The sequence below is a fragment of the Astyanax mexicanus genome, chromosome 15 (assembly GCF_023375975.1).
Source record: "Astyanax mexicanus isolate ESR-SI-001 chromosome 15, AstMex3_surface, whole genome shotgun sequence".
In the NCBI taxonomy this organism is placed as follows: domain Eukaryota; kingdom Metazoa; phylum Chordata; class Actinopteri; order Characiformes; family Acestrorhamphidae; genus Astyanax; species Astyanax mexicanus.
The window spans coordinates 34,598,915-34,624,639 of record NC_064422.1 but is presented as its reverse complement, the minus strand read 5'-3'; the positions used below and the strand labels follow the sequence as shown (position 1 = coordinate 34,624,639).

General features: G+C 39.3%; 1 protein-coding gene across 10 annotated transcripts in view; it reads right to left on the bottom strand.

Moving 5' to 3' along the window:
• Positions 1–25,725, bottom strand: part of rbfox3a (RNA binding fox-1 homolog 3a) — a 726,874-nt gene that overhangs the window by 240,587 nt on the left and 460,562 nt on the right. For 9 of the 10 annotated variants that reach the window (XM_049465004.1, XM_049465002.1, XM_022669041.2 and 6 more), the window contains exon 5: positions 25,017–25,138. In XM_049465004.1, the coding sequence (XP_049320961.1) occupies positions 25,017–25,138 (122 nt within the window). Of the gene's footprint in view, positions 1–14,687; positions 16,785–25,016; positions 25,139–25,725 lie in introns of those variants that run through there. The other variant, XM_015601928.3, reaches the window with a different exon arrangement.

Here is a 25,725-nt window from a genome sequence, read left to right as displayed (position 1 = left end):
AAACTTTCGCAGATCTGTTCTTAATAAACATTTTTCTTAAATGAAAGGGTCTAGGCTTCTTCAGTGTTGCAATGTTAATTAACATCATTTTTTATGCTATTTTTATTTTATATAAAGCAATGGGATGGAAAAATATGTTATAATAATGCAGCTCTGGCCTGAACAGTGTGTGTTTTTTCGCACATTCGATATATGCTTATATAAAAAAAAAAATATTTTATATTCTTAAACCTTATTACTATATTAGAGTATAGAAAAGTCATTGTAAATTATACTAATGTTGTTGGACGATGTTTTTTGGGTTTTTGCACTTCGGCTATAGGCTTGAAATAAAAAAAAAATGTTTAGAATGTATTTTATATTCTTAAACCATGTTAAACTATATTAGATTAGTGGAAAGTCATTTAGACATCATTCTTGTAGCCTAATTTAGCTCCTCTTCTCTGGAAGCGCAGTGGATATAGTTAAGTTAGCTAGCTAGCTACTGTATGTAGTGTCCTCACATATACTCACTAACATATGCCTAAACCGTAAATAGGTAGCTGAACTGTAGGGGTGATATACCATAGCTAGCTAATGTATGATCAGTATCTACAGCAGCAGCTACTTCAGAACTGAGCTGTGGGTCAGAGAAACCTAGCTTACTAATGGTTCTGCCAATGAATGCAATCAAATCATCACAGTAAAGCTAGAAATATAAGTTTCTAAGGAGAAAGTTACTTCAAGAAAAGTAAGAAAAATGCCTTTGATTTCCAAAGAAACCCTCAACAATTCCGTTGTTGATTTGCTATAGATTTTTAAGCACCTTTCACACATTTCTGGCCAAGTAGAATGTTTCTAAACAGCTCTCGAGGAGCTGTATATGTAAATGGAAATATTTATATTAGTTGAACTGGACATTTCCTGGATCTTTTTGTACCAGACTCCAGTTTAATATCTGGGTAATGTCCAAGTAAGGCCATGTGTAAATAGAGCAAGACATTTTCTAGGGAATTCAGAGTTAGCCGTGTTGCTGATGTTTCTTATGTGAATCCTTATACAATACAATATTGTCAGAGTACTTTTCCTATAGTCATAACGCTTGTAAAACTGACAAAATACACATTATATGTGTAAAAAGGCAACTCTGAAAAATGATTGTAATAAACAGCTTTTTATAGTCAATTCCTTTATTTTTATCCATTTTTATCCCCAATTAGACTGAGCCATTAACCAACCCACTGACTAGGACTGCCCCTATCTGTTGTAATGCTCTTTACATAATAGGAGGAGAAGGACACGCCTCCTCTTTTATACTGTATATGAATATATGATTAGCCACTGAATCTTTCTCAACTGTTGCCAATGTAGCATCATTAGACAGCCAAACAGATATCTGTGCCAACCAGTTTCACAAGTCAGAGTCAAGAGAGAGAGAGAGCCATCTACAATTGTGATCTCTCTGACTCTGGTTGCTGAAGCCGAACCAGCTTTCAACCCAGGATTCGAACTTGCCATCATTGGTGGGCCATGGTGTCAGCATAAAACAACAAACAAAAGCATTACCTTGGGAATAATGCCACATAATGCCACACCCCACATATTTTATCTCTTCGCTATGATGTAATAAAATAGTTTTAACCACCTTTATAGTATGTGTAATTAATTTCAGAGCATTAACAGTATAAGCAAGCAAACATTCAGGATTTTTACAAACTAACAAAACCTTTTCAAGTGTTTTTTAAAACCAATATTTACTCCAAAAAGTGTTCACATCAAAAATGAAATCTTGCGTCTTCCTTCGAGTTCACTTTATTCCACAAAATAACCAATAAAAACCACCTATAAAACTCCTACATCTCTGATCAGAGTTCGATCACGACTTTTTCCGATCTCTGGACAACAATATGAAACCCAGAGTCAAACTGATAGAAGCGAAGTTAAAAACAGCTGAAGGTTTTGTTTGTGAAGCCGCAGACAGATCAAGTTCACTGCACATCACTCGGCATTGTTTACTGTATTTCTGCAACACAAAAACTCTCCATCAGACTCTCCAGACCTTCAAAAACAAGAACTCCTCTTTAGAAATCGACCCGAACTCCTCAAATCTGACTGAGAACAATTCAATCAGCAGAAATCCTCCCTCTACAGGAGAATCCTGAAGCCTGCTCGAGTCTGATGATTACAGATAATTAGATAGGTGTGGAATCTCCTGCATGCATGCAGTCTATGCTTATCCAGATGAAGTGTGACTGTGCACATGCACGCCCCTCTCCCTCAGCCAGGCTGCCGAGTGTGAAGGATGTCAAACTGTGGGAGTCCTGCGAACAAAGGAAGGAGGGAAGAAAAGAGGCAGCACACTTCAAACAACAGATCACGTTCTGCCTGACCTGCACACACACTAACACTACGCCGAGAAGAGGAGCAGAGAGAGAGAAAGAGAGAGAGAGAGATGAGATAAGAATGATATAATGAGATAAAATTATAATATTAACTGATATATGGGAGGATGAGTCTGAAACAAATACAAAGAAAGAAAAGATGATATAAAACAGATAATATATGAATGAAAACGGGGTGGAAAAAAATGAGAAAAAGAGGAAGCCAGTAAAAAAGAGATGAAAAAGTGAGAGTGGAGAAAGATAGAATAGTGATAGAGAAAAATAAATAAAAGAACAAGGGAAAGAAAGAGATGAGAACATAAGAAAAGAAAAAAAAGGGTGATAAAAAAGAAATATCACTGAAGAAGAAATAGACAGAAATACTAAGAAAGAGAAAGAAGAGAAATAGAGATGAAAGAAAGAAAATAGAGAGAGAAAGAGAGAGAGAGATGAGATAAGAATGACATAGTGAGATAAAATTAGAATATTAACAGATATATGGGAAGGGTGAGACCGAAAAAATAAAAAAAAGAAGAAAAGATACAAGTACACCAGATGAATAAAGAAATACTGAAATATATGAGATAAAACAGAAAATATATAAATAAAAAGGGGGGGTGGGAAAAAGGAGAAAAAGAGGAAGCCAGTAAAGAGATGAAAGAGTGAGAGAGGAGAAAGATAGTGATAGAGAAAAATTAATAAAAGAACAAGAGAAAGAAAGAGAACACCAGAAAGTAAAAAAGGAGTGATAAAATGAGATATCACTGAAGAAGTGGGGAAAAAAGAACAATTCAGAGAGGAGATGAAAGAGATAGACTGAGTGTGAGAAAAGAAGACAGGGCAAGAAAACAGAAAAAAGAAAAAATGCAAGAAAAAGAGAGAAAGAAGGCAACAGAGGAGAGTAAAATAATAAGACTGAGAGATGAAAAAAGACAAATTGTGATAGAAAAGAAAAAAGAAAACAGAATAAAAAAATAAAAAAGGTGAAGAAAAGAAATGACAGCATGAGAGAGGTGACATTATAAGAAGAATAAAAAGAGATATTGGGACTTCAAGAAGAGATGAGAGAAAAAAGCAAAAAAAATGAGAAAAAGAAATGAGATAATAAGAATATTGACTGAGTAAGAAAATTAGACAGAAACTCAAAAGAGAGAGAGAGAGAAAGAGAGAGAAAAAGAATGTGATGAGGAAAAATATCTTATAAGTAAAGACAGAGTGAGAAAGACGACAGAAAAACAGGGACAGAAAGGACAAACAACGAGATAAGAATGAGAATTTTAATTGAGTAAAAGAGAATGAGCTTGAGGGTGCGTGGGGTTAGGGTGTGGATTTGGTCTTATTTCTCTCGTTCCCTTTGACACTGTCTCTTGATTTGCACCATAAATCCCCTTAGATAGGTCAATAACCTATAATGTTAATGTCAGTGTCCTGCCATTAGTTTTATAGCTTGTGTGTCCCCTCTGTATCTTAATGACCCGTGGCTGGCAGAGCCGCAGATGTCCCTGGTCCACAGCTAAAACCTCCACGTCCCCCAGAGTGTCCTCTCAGCCCACACACACTGGGGCACTCTTCTCTCATTCCTCATGATGTTCCCATTCATCCTTCTCTCCTCTTTCACTCCCTGCTGTCCTACTACTCGTTGTCCTGTCCTTTCGGGTTCTGCTGTTCGGAGCGCCCCTGCTGCCACATCCCTTTCCTTTTCCTATTTCCCCTTCCAAACAGCAGGAAGAATCGGCACAAGCTCGGCTGATGTATGCCGATGTTTGGCTAAGACTTTGCATCGGCCGTGGAGAATTGAACTGAATATGGTTTATACTCTGCATTTGTTAGTCAAGTAAGTATAAGCAGATCAGGCAGATCGACACATTATTCTTGGCGAACCAAGGTGTTGGGACATGTGGCTTGGGCCGATTGTAACATTATACTCTGCAACCGGGGTGTTGACACAAGCGACTTAGGCCAATTTCTATATTAATACCAAGCGACTCAGGTCTTAGTAAATGCAGCTTGGGCCAATTGTTGCATTATACTTGGTAAACTTTGGTGTTGGTACCTGTAAATGCGGATTAGGCAGATTGTCTTATCATACTTGGTGAACAAATGGAATTTGTACAACACGGCTTGGGCTGATTGTTGCATTATTCTCTGCAAATGGGAGTGTTGGCATATGCAGCTTTTGGCTGACTGGCACAAGTGGTTTGGGCAAATTACTGCATTCTACTCTGCAAATGGGCTGGTGGCACAAATGGCTTGGGCCGATTTATTGCATTATACTCTGCAAACAGGGTTGTTGGCACATGCAGCTAAGCGAGGACTGTTGCATTATACTCTGTAACCAGCGTGTTAGAACATGTGGCTCAGGCCGATTGTTGCATGATACTCAGCATACAGGGGTGCTGGAACATGTGACTCGGGCCGATTGTCTTATTATACTCCGCAACTGGGGTGTTGACACAAGCGACATAGGCCAATTCAGGGGTGCTGGAACATGTGACTCGGGCCGATTGTCTTATTATACTCAGCATCCGGAGTGTTGACCCATACAGCCAAGAATTTGCATTTGGGCCAGAATTGGGCATAGATTCAACCCAAAGCCAGGTTGATGCAACTCAGGCTTGGTGTGTGGTATTAGGCCCAAAATTGCTAGTTTAGTCTAAGTTGTTTGGTTAGAGCTTAAAGAAGGCTACCCTTCTTTTGTAATACAGCACGGCTAAATTGCACTAATCAGTTAGTGCGAGGCGAGGGTGCTGATTCTGGAACTCTTTGAGTAATTATGCTCATTGCTTTATGGTTTCTCGTGGCGCTCATTTCACGCTCAGCCTCTCCGCACCTCGCCGGCTGCAAAAGCCCTCGCTGTGACCTTGCACTCTTTTCCCGGGCCTGACCACAGCACTATTGATTCCTGGATCTATCCAGCTGCCCGGACAGTGCCCAGCCGGAACCCAGCAGCTCGGCCAGGGCCACTGATCTGCCCTGTCCTGCCCTTTCCAAACTCACAAGCGTCCCAGTGTCCCAGTCTCTCAGTCCATTAGAAAGGTGGGGGACATTAAGCGGTGCTGGAGATAATGCCTGCAAGTCACACCTCCAGAGAGCTCCAAGACAGAGCAATAGAAAAAGAGAGAGAGAGCGAGAGAGAGCAATATGAGAAGTGCTGGAAAGAGAGAGGGGTGGGCAGAGATAATGGAGCATCCCTGTAATGACCTTTTCCAGGGGAAAACCCTGTGTAAACACAGCTAATGATGGCAAGGTGTGATAAGCCTAAGCCACAGCCGTAGCCATCCCTAGCTCACTTTCTCTCACTCCCTCTCTCGCTCGCTCGCTCACACTGAAGTGGTGTGGCTCTCCCCAGCGTGCATACCTCTTTTGTAGTCGAGGGATAAACCCCTCTCCTGGTCCGCTGTTTAATCGTCTTATCGGTAAGCGCGAGGGAGATTAGGCCGTGGCAGGCATGTAAGAGGCAGCGTGAGGCAGCAGGATTACACGCTGGAGCACCAGGGCCAGGCTCAGCCACCGGCGGCAGCTGCCTGGGGATGCGCTGGTGTTGGTGTTGTAGGGCTTCTAAAAATCGGCGTGATCCACACAAGCTAACGTCAGTCCCCCAAGCCAGGCTAAAGAACGGGCTGTCACCACCGAGCTCTTTGATAGAGCAGGTGAAAGGGAAAGGGGTGGAAACAGAACAAGAGAACAAGAAGAAGGGAGCACACTCTGAGAACTGAAGGGGTCATAAAGGGTTCTTTGGTGCAACAGCGTAAAAAAAAGAAGCACATTGAGTTCCCAAAAAAATAAAATAAAATAGTGGTGACCGAGGTTCTCCAACGGACAGCACTGTCATATGACCACTCTTGAATGGCGTCAGAACTTTTTTAATGGTTCTGAAAAGTTCAGGGCTCTGAAAGGCTCAGCAGTTGAAGAAGCTCACACTACAGCCCGAGGATCGCAAGCTTCAATCCCAGGTCACAAAGTCTAAGAGAGGCCATGCCATGCATCTCTGGATAGGTAGATAGCATGCTTTTAGCCACCTCAGTGTGATGGTGACTGGCACTGGTGTTTACTGTATAAGTGGTGGCGATCTAGATCTGGAGCTTTCCTCTGAACACACTGGCTGCCTTGTGTTGTTGTATTAGTAGCAACTTGCAAGTGTCTAGTACATCGCAAGAGAAAAAGGGAAGTCCTATTATTGAGTGGTTGGTTAATTGGCTAATTATTGTTAATCATTGGAATCAAATTTTGGAATTTCTTCAAAAAAGAAAAGGCGTTCAGATGAATCAAAAGTGGCTATTCAATGGCACCAGACCATTAACTATATACTGGGATTTTTGAAGAACTAGCAACAGTCATTTAAAAAAAAGTGGTTCTTCCTGTCTTCCTGTCCTTTATTCACAAGCTAGGACCTCACAATTCATACAGATGTGGCCGTTCCCCATCCATCTTCGATAAAACACCTCATGATCAATTTAAATACATACATTCTTTATTTTAAACAGTGCACATGAAGGCATGAAGGCCCCAAAACAAACAACGAAAAAGAACATTAAACCCAAACAAGCACAGAACCCGCTTAATAATAACTTCACAGAAAAGCAGTTTTGCTCTGCATGCATTAGTAAATGTCAGGGCCGAAAATAGCCTTTTTTTTGGTCTCACGCGAATCGAGGGGAAAAGAGTGAACAAACAAGATTGTAAAAAGCGTAGGTCACAGAAAAGCACGAGCTGAAGGCCTCGCTCAGACAACGGAGCGAATGGAAACTTATTCCAGCTGTCACGCGGGCTGGCGGAGGCATGGCGCTGGAGACGGAATGCACAGGCTGAGCTCTACAGGACCCGCAGTACGTGACTGGAGAACACAGATCAATTAATGTGGTGACAAATTAGCACAAGCACTTCATTTAGCAATATGACACCAGCGGCAGCCACTCTCCGCTTCCGAATTACATGGCTGATCGACGCCGCTTCCGAAAGATGCTGCCTTCAATGAATATGGAGAGCTTGGAGGGAGCTCCAGTGGAGCTGGACCTTCTTAGGCAGGGCTACAGCGGCGCCTGAACAAAAGACACTTATCCAGAGGTGTGCTGAGGCTGACATTTACTCTATCATCCGCTGTATCGATGAAACCAGAACGGGTGAGTGCACTACACCACAACCTAGAGCTGGGAGGTTAATCGAATTCATTTGATTAATCAATTTACTGTTTTAATGCAATTTTCTAAATGGGATAATCGAGATTGTGAATCCTTATATACAGCCCTGGAAAAAAAAAAAGACCACTTCAGTTTCTGAATCAGTTTTTCTGATTTTGCTATTTATAGGTATATGTTTGAGTTAAATGAACATTGCTGTTTTATTTTATAAACTACGCACAACATTCCTCCCCAATTCCAAATAAACATATTGTCATTTAGAGCATTTATTTGCAGAAAATCAGAAATGGCTGAAATAACAAAAAATAGATGCAGAGCTTTTAGACCTCAAGTTTTAAGAGTTCAGAAATCAATATTTGGTGGAATAATCCTGTTTTTTAAACACAGTTTTCATGCATCTTGGCATGTTCTCCTCCACCAGTCTTACACACTGCTCTTGCCACTTCTGGTGCAAACATTCAAGCAGTTCAGTTTGGTTTGATGGCTTGTGATCATCTGTCTTCCTCTTGATTATATTCCAGAGGTTTTCAATTTGGTAAAATCAAAGAAACTCGTTATTTTTAGATGGTCTTATTTTTTTTCCAGAGCTGTAAATATAACCTACTATCATAAAGAACCTGCAAAACAGTCTTTTTCCGTTTGTTATGCAAAAACAAATATGAGAAACGAGAATTGCTTAAGTATTTGAAGAATATCGAGAGTAGTAAAAACAATTTTAAACACCGTCATATTTCCCTGTTCTGTATGTATAGTTTAATTGTTTAATAAATGTTTTATTGTGCGTGGACATTTATGACTCCCCTAAAAATAAATGTAAAATGTAAAAGAAAGAATAGTTTGCATACATGATAGCTGTAAATTTGTCACATATGCAAAAAATAAAAAGAAAACAATATGTCCGTTTTTGGCTGTTACAATACCAGTCAAAAGTTTGGACACACCTTTAAAATTATTATTTTTTTCTACATTGTAGATTAATATTAGACATCAAAGTATTAGAGGGCACATATGGAATTATGTAGTAAACAAAAAAGTGTTTGTCCTCCACATTAACCTCCTGATATAAACCTGATGAACTGAGATGGTGATTTGAGGTGATTTAATTGGGATGAGCTAGAGCTTCACAGCCTGAAGGAAAAGCAGCAACTATTATTCAGCACCTCCAGGAACTACTTGTTTCAAGGCACTGAGAAAACTATTCCAGGTGACTCTCCCTCATGAAGACACTGAGATTAAAATCTCACCAAGAGTGTGCAGATCTGTCCTCGAACATAAACGTGATACTAAGAGGAATCTAAAGTATAAACAATATTCTGGTTTGTTTAACATTATTTGTTTGCATAATAATTCAGCATGCACTTCTGTATAGCTTTAATCTTTAATATATTCAATATTCAATTTACAATGTAAAAATCGATAGATAGATAGATAGATAGATAGATAGATAGATAGATAGATAGATAGATAGATAGATAGATAGACAGATAGATAGATAAATAGAAATTGGCATGAATTTGGCAAATATATAAAAATATAAACAAGTACGAATAACGTTATGCAAAATAAACACTACTGAAATTGAAAACAGATGGTATTCCACCTATTTGAAATGTAGAAAAGCATTTTTATGTAGTCGTTAAAGTGGAATTTTTTTACTTTTAAAAATGCAAATCGCTTCCAAAAGAAAGACAATTCATATAAATTATGTGTGGATAAAAAAAAAAAAAAATCTATTTAAGATTTCTAAATTTGGCATACCTGCAAATAATCAAATAAATACACTCAATTTTCTCTGTTGTTTTGCAATAATAAAAATATAAATATAAATATAAAAATCTACATTGTTATACTGAATTTCTTATATATTTTAAAAACACAACCTATTTAAAACAGCCATATACACACACCTACATAAACTATAGTCTTATAGTTAAATATAGCCATATTGTGCCGTGTTCTGCACAGTACACTACACAGCAACTCTCACTTTGTGTACTAGAAACAAATACACACAACACACAACATATGGGTGCTAATGTAAAATACATTTTATCAAGAGGGGGTCGTCTCATTAGTGCAGGGCTCTGTCCTCACGTGCAAAAGGTTACACAAGGTTTAACTCGTGTTTAACTCTGGGTTAGGGATGTTTAAAATTGAAAATTGGGCCAAGCAGTTGACTTAAGCCTTTATATAAAAGAGAAGCGGTGTGTTCTCCCATCACCACACGCACTCGCTCAAAAACAAGTCCCCCGCTCTGAGTCCTCAATTATTCATCAACTTACAGACACAGAGCAGGAGAGAAGCAGACACTCTCCTCTCTCTCTGTCTTTCTCTATCCTCTCTTTTCTCTTTCTGCTGCTATACAGCGAGCAAACATCCTAATCAAAGCCTTATTTCTCTCTACGTTTAAAAAAAAAAACAGACCCCACTGTCTGTCTAATACGCAGAGAGACCTCCCAGGCCATCACCTTTACCCCTTAGAGTTCCTTTGTTTAAAGCCAGATTACCCTTAATGCTGGATGGTATTGATATAGCTCAGTACTGTAAAATTAATACACAAAAAATCATATTGTCAGCTGATCTTTATCGGAAAGAAAAAAAATTACTGCATAGTTATATAATCAATAGAGTGTAAATAAAGAAATTCATAGTACTGCATTTTTTTACTGTGGTGGTGGTAGTGGGTATTATTTTTTCTATAAAAAGTGTTTTTAAATATTGTGCTGCAATATTTGTACTATATCGTCCACCCCTAGTGCAAGTGCATGTTCAACATTACAAAGAGTGAAATTAGATTTTATATGAAATATATATAATATATATATTTTTTTGTCTGGTAAAAAAATATATAATACATAGTGTAACATGACAAGGTTTTTGGGTATTACAGTAATACAGTGTTAGCCACATTTTTATGTAATAACTTCGTAAAGCGTCTCATGTAGAAGTAAAATAAATACTTTTAGTACCACTTTTTAACATAAGACTACCTTTATGAAGGGTTTATAAATGGTTGACAATTAGTTTATTAATTAGGTTGTAAACGCCTTAAAAATCATTTATAATCAGTTATAACACATACGTAGAAAGGGTAACAATGACCTGTTGTTTGCCAAATAGTGAACCTACAGCGATCTATATTGTTGCCCTTTCTACATACGTGTTATGTGAACTGATCATTAATTAATTGATTTTTAAGGCATTTACAACCTAATTAGTATCCGATAATAAACTAATTGTAAACCATTTATAAACCCTTTATAAAGGTCGTCTTATTTTAAAGTGGTACCAAAAAGTGTTTATTTTACTTCTACATAAGACACTTTACGAAGTTATTACATAAAAAATAATAATAATAAAAGAAAAAACGTGGCTAACACTGTATTACAATACCCAAAAAACCTTGTCATGTTACACTATGTATTATATATATTTTTTTTACCACACAAAAAATATAAATATTATATATATTTCGTATAAAATCTAATTACACTCTTTGTAATGTTGAACATGCACTTGCACTAGGGGGGATGATATAGTACACAAATATTGTATCACAATATTTAAAAACACTTTTACGATACACACTATTCACCATGACATTCTGAGATACATATTAAATGAATCTGTAGAAACAGGTTTTTAAAGCTGCTATTCATATCGTCTCTATCCAATGAAAAACAAGTATCTCCATTTTTTTTTTTTTTTTTTTACGATTTTTAGTTTACTACATAATTTGAACATACAAAGGTCCCTTACACTGTGTCAGAATCTCTTGATGAATGGACCAATAAAAATTCGCCACAATTACCAGAAATAAACTATTTTTTACATTCACTTTAATTTAAAGTTAAGAAGGTTTTAATTCTCTCATGTAAAGTAGCACATTTGGAGATACCTGTTTTTCATAAGACAGCAAGGATATTCTGTCACATACATAAAAAAAAGGAGATTAATTGCTGATATTTGCTGATGAAGCACGGACAATATACACAACATGCTCAGAACTGTGTAGTGAGTATTACGATCAAATTTTAATAACGTATAATAAAACATTGTCAAATTGTATCTTGATTGATGCCTAAAATATTGTTTTACGATACTATTTTTAATACAGTCATGATGGAGAGGTGCATGTATGGAGTAATGCCTCTTTTTTTTCTATTATCAATATATATCTCTGCCATTTAATAAAAAATATGCACCTTCATTTTTGTTTGGTTTACAATTTCTGTAACATTTGAACAAATTCTGGATGAATAGTCAAATAGAGGGGCTCTAAGTATGGAATTATAGAATACACTCTTGTTTTAAATGACCTTTTTTTAACACTGATGGATTTTTTCCCTTATTCTCTAAGGAAGATAGATATTTTTCATTAGACATAAACTATATAAAACATCAGTGTTAAAAATGGGCAGTTTCGATAAAGTTAAACTATTTAAAATCAAATTACTCTAAAAAAAAAGCTTCATATCTCATATCTCACTGAATGAATTATTCATTTGAGAAAGTGAAGGAATTCTCTTCTAAAGTTTGTATTAGAGTTAATTAAACTAGAGCTTCCAGATCTTCCTGCTGCTAAAAGAAGCCTTACGAGTCTGACAGCTTGTTTTGCTGGAGCTGTTTTGTTCTGTTTTATTCTCTTAAAGTGACACCAAAGCGCACCATTCACGTTACTGTAAATGTTAACCACACAAACCACTTCCACAAAGAGCTTACTATTTATTTAGTGTTTTTAATATATATATTAAGAGCTTGTAAAGAGCTCTGTTAAAGGGAATGACGTACAAATACATAACATGACTATCTATGAGAGTATGAGTTTCTTATGTATTGGTCTTATGTATTATGTCATGGGACACTTGCACTAGTGTGAACAATATATCAGCCAGTAATTCAAACCCCAGCAGCACTTGTCCATTCTGATTCCCTCCATTCCAATGAAAACATACATTATGTCCTACTACACACATGCAAACACGCACACACACACATACACACACACCCGCCCATCCTCTAAAACCCCATCACACACATCGCTCTCCTCTTCAGGGAGAACAAGAGCTCTGCTTACATTAGCAAAGCAGTTACAGGATGTCTGACAGGGGCGAATTTTATCTCTTTTCTCGCACTTCCTGGCGGCCGGCTGAAAGCGATCCTAGATTAGATTAAGCGTGTGAGTGGGACAGCGGCGTGGCGCCCGTAGCTTCGTCTCGGCCCAGCCCAGCACATGCAGCAGCAGCAGCGGCAGAAGCAGCGGCAGCAGTAGTGGCAGCAGCAGCGGCAGCGGCAGCAGCAGTAGTGTGTACGGCCGCTCTGGGCTGCAGCAGCAGCAGACTGGAGCGATGAAGGAGAATGATTAATGGCCGGCCCTCGCTATCAAAGCGGCGCGCACAAGCTCAAAGATGAGAGATTGCTTTCTGACGATCATTAAATCCTGGTTGCCACATCGGCGAGTGCGCACTTTTCATCTGGCCCCTGACGGGCAGGGCAGAGGCTCGGCCGGGCCAAGGGAAGAAGAGAAGGAGGAGGAGGTGGAGGAGGAGGAGGAGGAGGAGGAGGAAGAAGGGAGAGGAGGGTATCCTCCTATCCCCCTCGCGGCCCAACGTTAGCTAACAGCTAAAAGCTCGCTTCCTGCACAGCTGGACATTTCCCCCTGTCACTCACTCCTCTGACCGCACGCCTCCACTTTCATCCCTTCATTACTGAAGCCCTGTGTGATGGCAAGGCTTTACTGCCTTAGCAGTGAGTGCAGATGGACGTTCCATCTATGGCGACTGCAGAGCAGAACATGCTTCACTCAAAGTGCCAATACAAAAAATGCTGATGAGAGAATGGAAACGATCAAGTTGTAAGGATTTAATTCTACTGTTAAACAAAAAAAAAACGGAAAATATACTGGAGAACTTTGAGAAATGGCAGGTAGTGTATTCCATCTATTGCGTAGAAAATATCATCAATATGTGAGCTGTAATCACCAAAATACGAATTCAATAACGCAAGCAATAATTACATTTTATTTTAACTTCAGTGCAAAACAAGTAAGCGAAGTTTAAAATTTGCAGGTAGTTAGTAGAAACTAGTGGTGGCAGGTATGAAAGAACCTTCAAAGAGCTCTTCCTTCAAAGCAGTGATCATCAAATGAAACCTCAAGTATAAACTTCTATAAAAATTTCAATCTGAAAGAATCTAGAGAAGATTCAGAAGAAGGTTCACCAGTGATCAAATGCTACCAGAAACAGTAAGTGCATGAAGGATTTCAGTTCAGTTTTAGTTTTGGCAGGTAATGAGAATACTTTTCAAAATACATCATGAAACGGAAGAATCCAACACTCGAATTTGACTTCATTTCTACTGTAACATCAACAGCAAGTAAGATTTCAAGAATTGCTTGTTTAAAACCGAGAATTTTTCTTTTTTTTCTTTTTTGCACAACACAACCAATCGCAATCAAATCAAGCAAACCAACGAACATCAATCTCCCCCTATCAGAGCAGGAGATGGAGACGTCGGTGACACGGGTGACACAGGTGAAGGCAGAGTCGCTTTAAACAAATTTGCTCGACACTGAATCTACATCCACTTGGGCTGCCTCGTGTTTGAACACTCTCCTCCAGTGGGCTGAGAAATTGCCGGGTCTCTGCAGAATCAGGTCATATGATCCTGCTTTTCTTCATAGCGAACATCAATAAAACATTCTGCACAGATACGGCTGCCTTCACGTCTCCTTTCAGACCAGCAGCACTGCAGAACAGGGGCCTTTCAGAGCGGAGGTATATTAAACAGAGCTCTGACTGAGAGAGAGAGAGAGAGAGAGAGAGAGAGAGAGAGAGATAGCGAACAACACACACTCTCTCTGCTCAGACTGGGAGGAGAAACAAAGATAGAGAGAAAAGGAGAGAAAGCAAGAACTTGTGCTTATGAAAAGTAAAGAAAAGCAGGAGAGAAAAAGAGATCAGAAGAACAGAACAGACAGAGTGAAGCCCTGCTACTGTTAATACTACTACTACTACCACTACTACTAGTGCTCCATTCCCACAGTGTGACCTCAGCGTATCCTGCTGCTGTGCACTGTTCAGGAAGAAGATGAAGAAGAGTAGAGGAAGAAGAAGAAGAAGAGGAGAAAGAAGAGGATGACGATGGCTGGCAGGCCGCTGGCTGGGATGAGGAAAGGTTTGTTACTCACCCAAAAGTACATCATCATTTCGACCAGCGGGCAGGTGAGTGTAGACCGAAGGAAAGCAGGCAGGCTTGGGGGGAGGCAGCAGTGGTAGGTGGTCACTAGGTGGTCACTTGGTGGTCACTTGGTGGTCAGCAGGACTGGCTAAAAGTCTGATTGGATATCTTTGTCTGATTGGAGTCCTGCACGCTTTTCTTTTTTCAGTCCGAAACGCTTTGAAATCACTCACTTTGTCAAGTAAATATCAGTGAGCAAATTTGATGTTTTTTTTTTATTATTTTACGCTCAACCCAAAAGGGAAAAGAAAGAAAGAAAGGATGAGGAGTTGGGAGGTAGACCAACACCAACCAGCACCTCCCTCTACCTCCTTTTTCTACTGTCCACTCTCTACTGTCCTTTGCTCAAATTCTTCTACTTCTTCTTCTTTATCTTTCTGTTCTTCTTCCTCTGACAGTTTCTTGTTCTCCACCACTTTACCACTCACTTTAACTCCTTAACTCCTTCAAACCCTTTTCTTTTCTTCCTTTCTGAGCAGCACACTCTCCAGCTATCTTCTGCACTGGCCACGCTGTGCACTCTTCTCGCTCTTCTCGCCGTTGGCCAAAAGAGCTGCAGGTTCAGAGCAGAAACTCCGGGAGCTGTCCAGCCTCTGCCTCCAGCATAGCTCCAGTGACGTGGTGCTCCTGGACGAGCGGGAAGGTCCAGTAGACGCTCGATTCGCTACTCCAGCCTGAGCCTCGCAGTAGCTCCTCATCCAGAGCAGGGGAGGGGAGGAGGAGAAGAAGAAGAAAAAAAAAAGAGGCGTGCTCTCGTCTGCTGCGCTGAGGAGGAGAGTTGCTTGTTAGCGAGGAGCTGCAGGACACTTCTGCTTCCTCACTCAGCTCAGCTGATGCACGGAAAAAGTCGCCGGTAAGCGGCGAGCGGCCGACGGAAGCCAGGCGAGGAGTGGAAACTGTAAGTGCACATCAAAAAGGAGCTGCTGCGTCCCGTTTGTCCCCTTCTGACGTACGTTTTCTCGCTTTCATTAGTTCTTTCTGTTGTTTGTGTTCTGTTCTTTTTCCTTTTTGTTCCTTCTAGGGCTTCTCGGGCTTCAGGAGCTTCTTTTCCCCCCGGCGCAGAGCTTGCTCGCAAGGCAGAGGTGGCTGGGCTTTCTTTCGGTGGATTCCGGCGCTTTCTGTGCCTCGGCCAATCAGCAGTCAGCGAGTGCAGCTGGAGAGCAGAGGGAATTGCTTGACAGGTTCCATGCAGTGAGTAAGGCTGCTCTTTTGGGCTGTCGGAGAGCGGCGGCGGGCGGGGAGAGGAAAAGACCTGAATGTGTGTATGTCCGTGAGTAAGTGAGGGAGTAAGTGAGGGAGTGAGTGTGTGAGTGAGTGTGTTTGCATGCCTCTTGCTCTTGGTGAGTGGGGTGCACTGGTGGACTGTTTGGAGGGAGTTGGAGGGTGGGGAGGGTGGGATGGGATGAGGTGGGGATGGGCAAAGTGGACAGGCTTGTAAGTCTGTCTCAGCAAATTGAATCCCATACAGTCAATACACAGCAATACTCAGCAATACTCAACAACGCAAAGCTGGAGTGCTCCTAAACGTTTACCTTTAGGATGTGTTTAGGATAAAACCTCACTGTACACATTGATGGTGGCTTCCTGTGACTTTATGTACCCCATACGAGCCCAGCCCCAGATCTGAATATTGATATAATATTGAAATACTACTAAATGTAAAAATCAGTTCAGTTAATTGAGCAGTTCGTTCATGTCATTCATAAATTACACCGCAAAATAATATACAATACATCAATTGTATTGTAATATACTCTTTTAGAATTGTGCCAGACTAGTTCGACAGAGCCTAAAATATTTCATTAAAGTAATTTAGTTGTAAAATACCTGGAATAGAACTAGATAAGCTATAAATACACCTTTAAAAGGAGCTAATTGTATTTTAAGCACTTGAAATAAATGCTTAAGAACCAGAATTCCTACAATGTGTAAATAGGGTCAAATGAACAAACACACATTCACACACTGTATATACATAGGTCACCAATGGACTTCCTGATTTAAGGTAAAAAAGATAAGGAGCATTAAAAAATGTATTAGTTTTTTTTTTATTATTTTACTAAATTGAAAACCTCTGGAATCATATGAAGAGGAAGATGGATGATCACAGCCATCAAACCAAGCTGAACTGCTTGAAGTATTAGCACCAGGAGTAAAGGCATAAAGCTATCCAAAAGCAGTGTGTAAGACTGGTGGAGGAGAACATGCCAAGATGCTTGAAAACTGTGATTAAAAACCAGGATTATTCCACCAAGTATTGATTTCTAGACTCTTTACTCTTTAAACTTTATTAATATGAACTTGTTTTCTTTGCATTGAGGTTGTAAAGGTCTGCATCTTTTTGGGATTTTTTCAGCCATTTCTCATTTTCTGCAAATAAATGCCAAATGCTAAAATGACAATATTTGTATTTGGAATTTGGAAGAATTTGTCATGTAGTTCATACAAAATAAATAAATCTCTCTCTCTCTCTAAAATAAAGCAACAATGTTCATTTACTCAAACTCATATACATATAAATAGCAAAATCTGATAAACTAATTCAGAAAATGAAATGGTCTCTTTTTTTTTTTTCCAAAGCTGTGTGTACACCACTACGGTGAAAAAATAATAAAAACAATAAAAAACAATTGAGAATTACTGAAGACTTCACCCTATTATTAAGTCAATTCACAGTATAACCAATTTAAACCTATTTAAATGTTTAATCTACGCCTATTTAATCAATACAAACATTCCACTCGACTCGAGTTTACCGTTACCGGGATATTACGGCCTTATATTATGAATATGTTATATAGCAATTGAAGGAATACTGTTAGTCATGCATTTTTTATACATTCAAATCAATGGACGTCTTTGGTTTTAACACAGCGTCTGACAGACTCTCCCCTTCATCAGTCCCCGCAGGGAGACAAAAGCGAAATGCTCCTTCAGTACGTTGGATTAAAGAAACCATCTTTATCAAATGGTCTAGTCTATTTCAAGTTGGGATCATAAATAAGTGAACAGAGAGACAGAGAGGGAGGGAGAGATAGAGAGAGAGGGAGGGAGAGAGAAAGAGGGAGAGAAATGCACGTGGCATGGCTAAAGCATGCTATGTACTGTTTCTTGTTTTTTTTTATGGAGGGATAAATAAAAGCAATAGCTGCAGGATGAAAAAACAGATAGTAAATGAATGGAAATGGAATATTGCACAATATAACATATATATGCATGAAACAGACTTTCAGAAAGATGCTGTTAATAAAGGGGTGTGAATTAAGTGTGTGTGTGGACTAACTGGGTTTATTGTTGTTGTTTTTCTTGTTTTTCTGCTTTTTGTCTTTCTATTACTACCTATAACCAGTAGAACTCCTCTGCTCTCGTGTCTCTTTTTCACTATTTTCCACACTTTAGTAACACTCTTCATGCTTTGTCTGCTCTGTCTCTCCCTCTCCCTCTCTTTCCTTCTCTCTCTCTCTCTCTCTCTCTCTCTCTCTCTTTGGCTCAATCTGAAACATTACCCAGCATGCTTAGGGTGCTGCTTGTTCAGGTTAAGTACTAAGCGGACGAATGGCCCTCGGGACGTCATTTTCCATTACAGAGACACGAAACCTTTTCTTTGAGAGGAAGGAGGGGAAAATAGTCAGAGACCTGAATTGGTTATGCTCCTTGTCGTGTTCTCTTTCTCTCCCAACTCGCAATCCGTTTATTCAATATTTAATGCCAGCGTCGTTCAGTCCATGGGCTTGATCTCTGCATCTCGCCTGATCTTCCCCACCGACTCCCCAGCTACACACAGCCTCGTCACAAAGTTCATGTGAATCTTCATGCAGTGCTGGGTAATGGGCTTCAGTCTAATACACTTTGAATTTCACTCTCCTTTAGTGCAGAAAGGAGGAAAACAGGCCTGTTCTGTCTGATTCTTACAGGACCACTGAAAACTCTATCAGCGGACATTTTTCCCAGTCAAACAACACTGGCCTACATTTACAGCATGACACATTAATGTCATTTAAGCCCTTAACAGGCCAGACAGAATTTTGTCAATTTTCTGCCTGATATTACACCATTAAAACTTGAGGATTTCTATTCAAGAATTACACATGAAAAAAAAAAAAAAAAACGTGATTATGTGAACATGATTAATAAAGAACGCAACTGAAAATCGTAATTGTAATCAAGAAAATCTGCAAAATCTCAAAATATAACAAATAAAATCTGAAAATTGGCTCTTTCCTGATCTTCATTTTTAAATCAATAAAAATCCTGAACACAAATAAACCAGTTCATGACCTCCAAACCTGTCGTTTCATTATTGCATTAATTCCTGTTGCTGATCTGGAATTATTAAATGAAGTAGAGAGAAAACAGGCAGCTCTTCTCCAAGTGTCCTGTAGAATATTTAAAATCCCTCAAATTTACAGAATGTAAATAAGTTATTTTACTGCAGAGAATAAGGGATTTCTATCACCTACACCTATAGCCCGTATACAGGTTATAAAGCATGTTAACCCCTGATTTAAATGAAGAAGAAACTATGAATCAGTATAACAGACACAAATGAAGGGTCAAGACAGGTGGTAAAGACTGGAACAGCCCCAAAACTCTCCCTAAAAATCCCAAAACTCAACCAGTCTGCAGGAGAAATACCCCCTCTTCCTCTCTCTCTCTTTTTCTTTCTCTCTCTCTCTCTCTCTCTCTCTCTCTCTCTCTCTCTCTCACTCTCTATCTCACTCTCTCACCCTAGCCCAGGTGTCAAGGAGAGCAGAGCTGGGCCGAGCGCGCCGGTAGTATTTTTCTTCTTTAAGCAGGGCAGATGGGCCAGGCTTTGGCCAGGCAGGTCCGGGCTGAGCCAGTGTCCAGGCCAGGCTGTCTTAATTAGGAGCTGGCGGCCAGCAACGGCAGGTGAACACATCTGGGAGGCCATATTGGCCGCAAGCGCAGCAGGTCTTGGAAATAGTGCAAGCCCAGGAATATCTTGAAGGAGCAAAAACAAGTGAGCAGGTTTTTGCCCCCTGCTGTTGTTTTTTTTTTTTTTTTTTTTTTTTACTCTTATTTTTTTTACTTCACCTCTTTCAGTGAAAACCCAGAAGTTAGCTATAATATATCCACACACACACGAGACGCAGCGTAAATGTTCATCACCGCAGCAGCATGCCAGGTATTAAAAGCCTCTGTCACGCCGGGGTTATGCTCGTCTTGTGCGGTGCCAAGACCTAAGCACCCCCGGAGTGCTATCAATTACACATATTCTGCTGAAAAGCTGAAATTGGGCTGTGACAGCCCGTTGACAGTGTTCAGCATTATGCAGACATCCATGAGAGGCCGGCGACAGTGATTGGACAATAGCTCCTCACCTGCCCTTCTCAGTTTTTTCACCAGCGATGAAGTGGAGACCCGTCACGCCATTCCACATGCAAGCCAAGTACCTAAAACACCTCGTAATGAGGACTCATCCCACTCTCTTTCCCTTTCTCTCTCTCTCAAACACACGTACACATGCACACGCACACACACACACACACACACACGCGCGCTCGCTCGCACGCACGCCGATCGCTGCGCACTGTAACTCTTAGTCCTGTCAGCCAGTCCGCCTCAGTCCGCCCTGCCTTCTTCATTAGCGCTTTAGCCAGCGTCATCATTTCTGCCTCCATAAACTCAATGGAGCCGCATGCCTCTCTCCTCCACTCGCAGGGCACTCCTTTCCTTTCCAATTACCGCTCCAATTCATTTATTCATTAACCCACCGCGGAAAATCGAGGGAGACCAACTTTGAAAAACAAGCGCCCTCCATTTTTCTCCATTTGCTGCCGGTGCTCAATGTTTTGAACACATTAGAGGGATTTAATATGGTTAAGACGCAGTTTAGTGGATGTAGTGTGGTCTTGGGATGGGGATTGGATTACTGGGCCACAAGTCAGAATTAGTGAAAGCACTTTCCAACAACCTGCTCCAATCCAAACCAAGCAGCAGCTGCCATGCTGTGGAAGCGCTCGATTTCCAAAAATGCAAATAATCAGCCTTATTTTTTTTTATTTACTCTCTCTCTCTCTCTCTCTCTCTCTCCCTCTAACAGCATATTGCAGAGGCAACAATTCATTTGCTTCATTTGTCAGATAAAGCACATGCTTAGAGCCTCTGGAATTAAAGGACAGCGTTTATAATTTCATGGGAGCTCACGAAAAAAAAAAAAAAAAAAAAAAAAGTCACTACCGCTCACCACAGCTCACTATACTGCTATAATTGCTTTGCACGTGGAAGGTGTTGCCATAGCTGGGCAAACCACTAGCATACAGCTGAAACAGGCTGAAAGAAAGGTTTGCTCAGTATTTACGTGCTCTAAACCAATACTGCTATATTCCAATTTAACTCAATGGAATGTCCACTCAGGTCAGGTTTGCAACTAGGAAACATCAACAGTAGCAAAAGCAGTAGAATTATATAGTTTATTTGCTCTTATATTTATATGCGACAATTTGTATTAAATCTTCATAGTGTTTGTATGTGCAAAATACTCTAAATGTGCATAATATAATTAAATATAATATGTTATCAACAGATATCAACAGCAATGCTAACCTAAGACAAAGTCAAAATGGATAACATGAGACGTAAATACAAGCAGATATATATTGATTGTAATTGCCATAAAGCATCTAGAAGTAAATATGTGCACAACTACCAAATCAGTTGTGTCATAGCTAACTGATTTTAGAAATATATACAGCTCTGGAGAAAAAATTAAGACACCACTTGAGTTTCTGAATTAGTTTCTCTGATTTTGCTATTTATAGGTTTATTTTTGAGTAAAATGAATATTGTTGTTTTATTCTATAAACTACGGACAACATTTCTCCCAGATTCCCAAATAAAAATATTGCAATTTAAAGTATTTATTTGCAGAAAATGAGAAATGGCTGAAATAACAAAAATACTGTAGATACAGAGCTTTCAGATCTCAAATAATGCAAAGGAAACAAGTTCATATTCGTAAAGTTTTAAGAGTTTAGAAATCATTATTTGGTGGAATAACCCTGGTTTTTAATCACAGTTTTCATGCATCTTGATATGTTCTCCTCCACCAGTTTTACACACTGCTTTTGGATAACTTTATGCTTGTCATGGTGAGCACAGAATTGCAGACACGTGCAGATACTGATAAAACAATATGTTTATTATAAAAATAAACAGATGTAAGACGTGGTTGATACAGAAAATGGGTAATCACCAGAAACCAGAGCAATGTAGACAAAACCATACCATAAACGAGAGACAGTCCAGAGTTCATACACGAGAGATCCAATGTCAGAGGTAATCCAAGAGGCAGTAGTGAAAACACAGTCCAGGTAATACACAAACAATCCAATATCAGAGGCAAAGGCAATAATCGGCGTCGAGAAAACAAAGGCAAGGTCATACACGAGATAAACTGAGACAAGAGATATAGAAACGCTTTGTAAAGAGGAGAACCTACAATACGCGGCGTGGGTGTTTGTGTGGAGTGTTCTTTTATAGTGCCAGTAATCAGTATTCAGGACTTCCTGGAGGAAGCAGGTGAGGTGTCACGTGATCAGGTGAGCGCGTGATGTCAGCGGGTGGTGCATTCTGGGTAATGTAGTTGTTGACCTGAGAACCTCCGTTAGAGCTGGGTGTGGAAGGGACAGAGGAGCTAACAGCACCAGACGTGACAATGCTTGTGATCATCCATCTTCCTCTTGATATATTCCAGAGGTTTTTGATTTGGTAAAATCAAAGTAACTCATTATTTCTAAGTGGTCTCTTATTTTTTTCCAGAGCTGTAGATAGATAGATAGATAAACCTGGATAAATCTGTAACGCAGTGTGATGCAGAACCACCCTCGGGACAGGGTGCCAGTCCATCACAGGCAGTGAAAATCACACAGCTGGAATACTTATTGATAAATAAGCGTCCTGCCAGAGCCGCCTCTTTAAACGTGTCATTGGAGCCTTCGCTGCAGGTCAACAGCTCAGGTATGACATTCATGTTGCTCCACTCCTGTCACACTGAAAAGCTGTGTAGACAGGCTGACATATTTTCATAGCATGAGACACCTTTGAAAATAACAGAATGAAGACAGCGCACTGACAGAATTCTGAGTTGACATCTCAATAGCCTGCCAAGCAAGTCTTAATCAGAGCTCATGGGGACCGCCGAATCACGCATGCATGTCTTTCCGTAATAGAGCGTTTCACGCAACTTTAATCAATATTAGCAGAACATTTATATTAGCATAGTTCTCCATCTACTGAAACTTATCTCTTATATACAGCACAGGCCAAAAGTTTGGACACACCTTCTCATTTAATGCGTTTTCTATATTTTCATGACTATTTACATTGTAGATTCTTACTGAATACATTAAAACTATGAATGAACACATGTGGAGTTTTATGTACTTAACAAAAAAATGACCTGGCCTCCACAGTCACCGGACCTGAATCCAATCCAGATGGTTTGGGGTGAGCTGGAGCACAGAGTGAAGAAGGCAAAGGGGCAACAAGTGCTAATAAACACCTCTGGGAACTCCTTCCTTCAAGACTGTTGGAAAACCTTTCATTTCAGATGACCACCTCTTGAAGCTCATTGAGAGAATGATGCCAAGAGTATTCAAAGCACTAATCAGAGCAAAGGGTGGCTATTTTGAAGAAACTAGAATATATATATATATATATATATATATATATATATATATATATATATATATATATATATATATATATATATAATAGTTATTTCACTTTTTTTGTTAAGTACATAAAACTCCACATGTGTTCATTCATAGTTTTGATGCCTTCAGTGAGAATCTACACTGAAGGCATTGTTAAGTACATAAAACTCCACATGTGTTCATTCATAGTTTTGATGCCTTCAGTGAGAATCTACAATGTAAATAGTGATTAAAATAAAGAAAATGCATTGAAAAAGAGAAGGTGTGTACTTTATTTCATTCTTTATTTCAATAGTCTGGACCCCACAGGACCACCACAGAGCAGAACAGTATCATTTGGGTGGTGAGTCATTCTTCTCAGCACCACAGTGACACCGTTATGGTGGTGGTTGTGTGATATTAGTGTGTTCAGAGGCAGCAATGCTGCTGGAGTTTTTAAACCCCTCAGGATGATCAGCACAATCTGTGCAGCAACAGATTCAGAGCTTCTGTCTCTGACTTTACTTTATCTACAAGGTGAATCAGCTATAAGTAGGGGTGTTTAAAAACTCAAGCAGCACTGCTGCGTCTGATCTATACACCACCCAAACAATAATGTGCTTTGTTGTGACTTTAAAAAAAAAGAGTAAAAGGGGGATAAATAAACTATACAGAGAAACAAAAGACCTGTATAATCTTATTTAAGAACTACCAACTGTTCCTACTGCATATGTGTATAAGTACAGCTAAAAACAATGGATAACACGTGTAAAAAGAAGCAGGTGGTCATAATATTCTGCTTGATTAGTGTTTATATCCCTTCATGATCCCAAGAAGAAGCATCAGCACCTTGAAACTAGTGTTTTTTTCTTGTGAATTGTGAATGTTCAAAAATGAGCTGCTCTGAAAACAACCCGTCTCTTTACACTCCCAACAGTAAGAGCAATTCACAACTCCTCCTTCCTGCATACCAATCCCGTCGGACATATTTTCTGGAGGAAGACACAGCATCAATATTTATCAATTCATAATAAAACACAAACTTATTACGAGGCACTGACATGTGCTAAGATTACAGTCCAATTAAAATTTCATTACCCAAGCTTCACATGCCAATGCATGATTAAATCACTGTAAATCTGGACCACGCTTGGACTTATGGAGAGGGATGGACAGATAGTGGGGAAGAGTGTAGTGAAGAAGGAGTGGAAGGTGAACATGGCCTTGGCCCTCAACATTATCCTCATTTCTAGAACTTTCTAAAAAAATCAAACCAGGCACAGCCAAGCACAGCAAACACACAACAGAGGACATGGCCTCCAAAACCACCGGTAACCCTGTGTATAGAATAGACCCCTTGCAATACAACTACTGAATGGTACATGAAGATACATTTACAAATGACATATCATTTATTTAATTCTAAAAAAAGGCACTTCTTCAAAAGGTGTCTTCTTGTTCAATACCCTGTACTCATAAAAAAATCCTTCTATAACTGGGATTGATAGATAGATAAATAGATAAAAAATAACAATCAAAATCAATCAGATTTTGCCCAAGCCTGATTCAGCTGCAGCCACGTTTCAGAAGAAGAAGAAAAAAAAACCTCTGATCACACTCACCAGTCTCGTGACGAGGGGAACCCCAAAGTGCCAGAAGTGGTCGTTCAGCAGCCCACTATAAACTACGTTTCCAAAGAGAGCAATGCTTCCGGATTTGCACAGGCCGTTTCCTGGTTTAGTTTCTGAAAAGATCAAAGAGAACAAAAAAAAAAAAAAAATTAAACAATTTTTTTAATCCATCTTCCTCTTGATTATATTCCAGAGGTTTCCAATTTGGTGCACTCATCATTTTGATATGGTTTCTTATTATTTTTTTTTTTATTATTTATTTTTATATAAATACATTTGCACCAATTTAACAGATGAGTTGCCCAGCCTCTTAGTTGCCCACATAGTCCTGTACCATCAGAAAAAAAAAAATCATGAGGTAAAAAGAAGTAAAAAAAACAACCACTGTTACAAAATCTAATAAATAAATAAAGCACCTTTTTTCAGATGTTGCAGAAAAAGCTTGTTTTTTTTTGTTTTACTTTTTTTTTTTTTTACCAGACTCACATTTTGTTGATAACATATTGTTGCTGTCATGCAAAAACCCTTGACTCACCATTTTTGGCAGTTTTCACTTTTTGACAGTGTGAATCTGGCTGTTCTTTACTTTATCTCAAAATCTGATGATAAATGGATCAGTACTATTGCTCCAAAATATCTTTTTATTTTAAGATTTAATGTTAAAGAATTTTTTTTTAAATACTATTAAACACAAACAGGG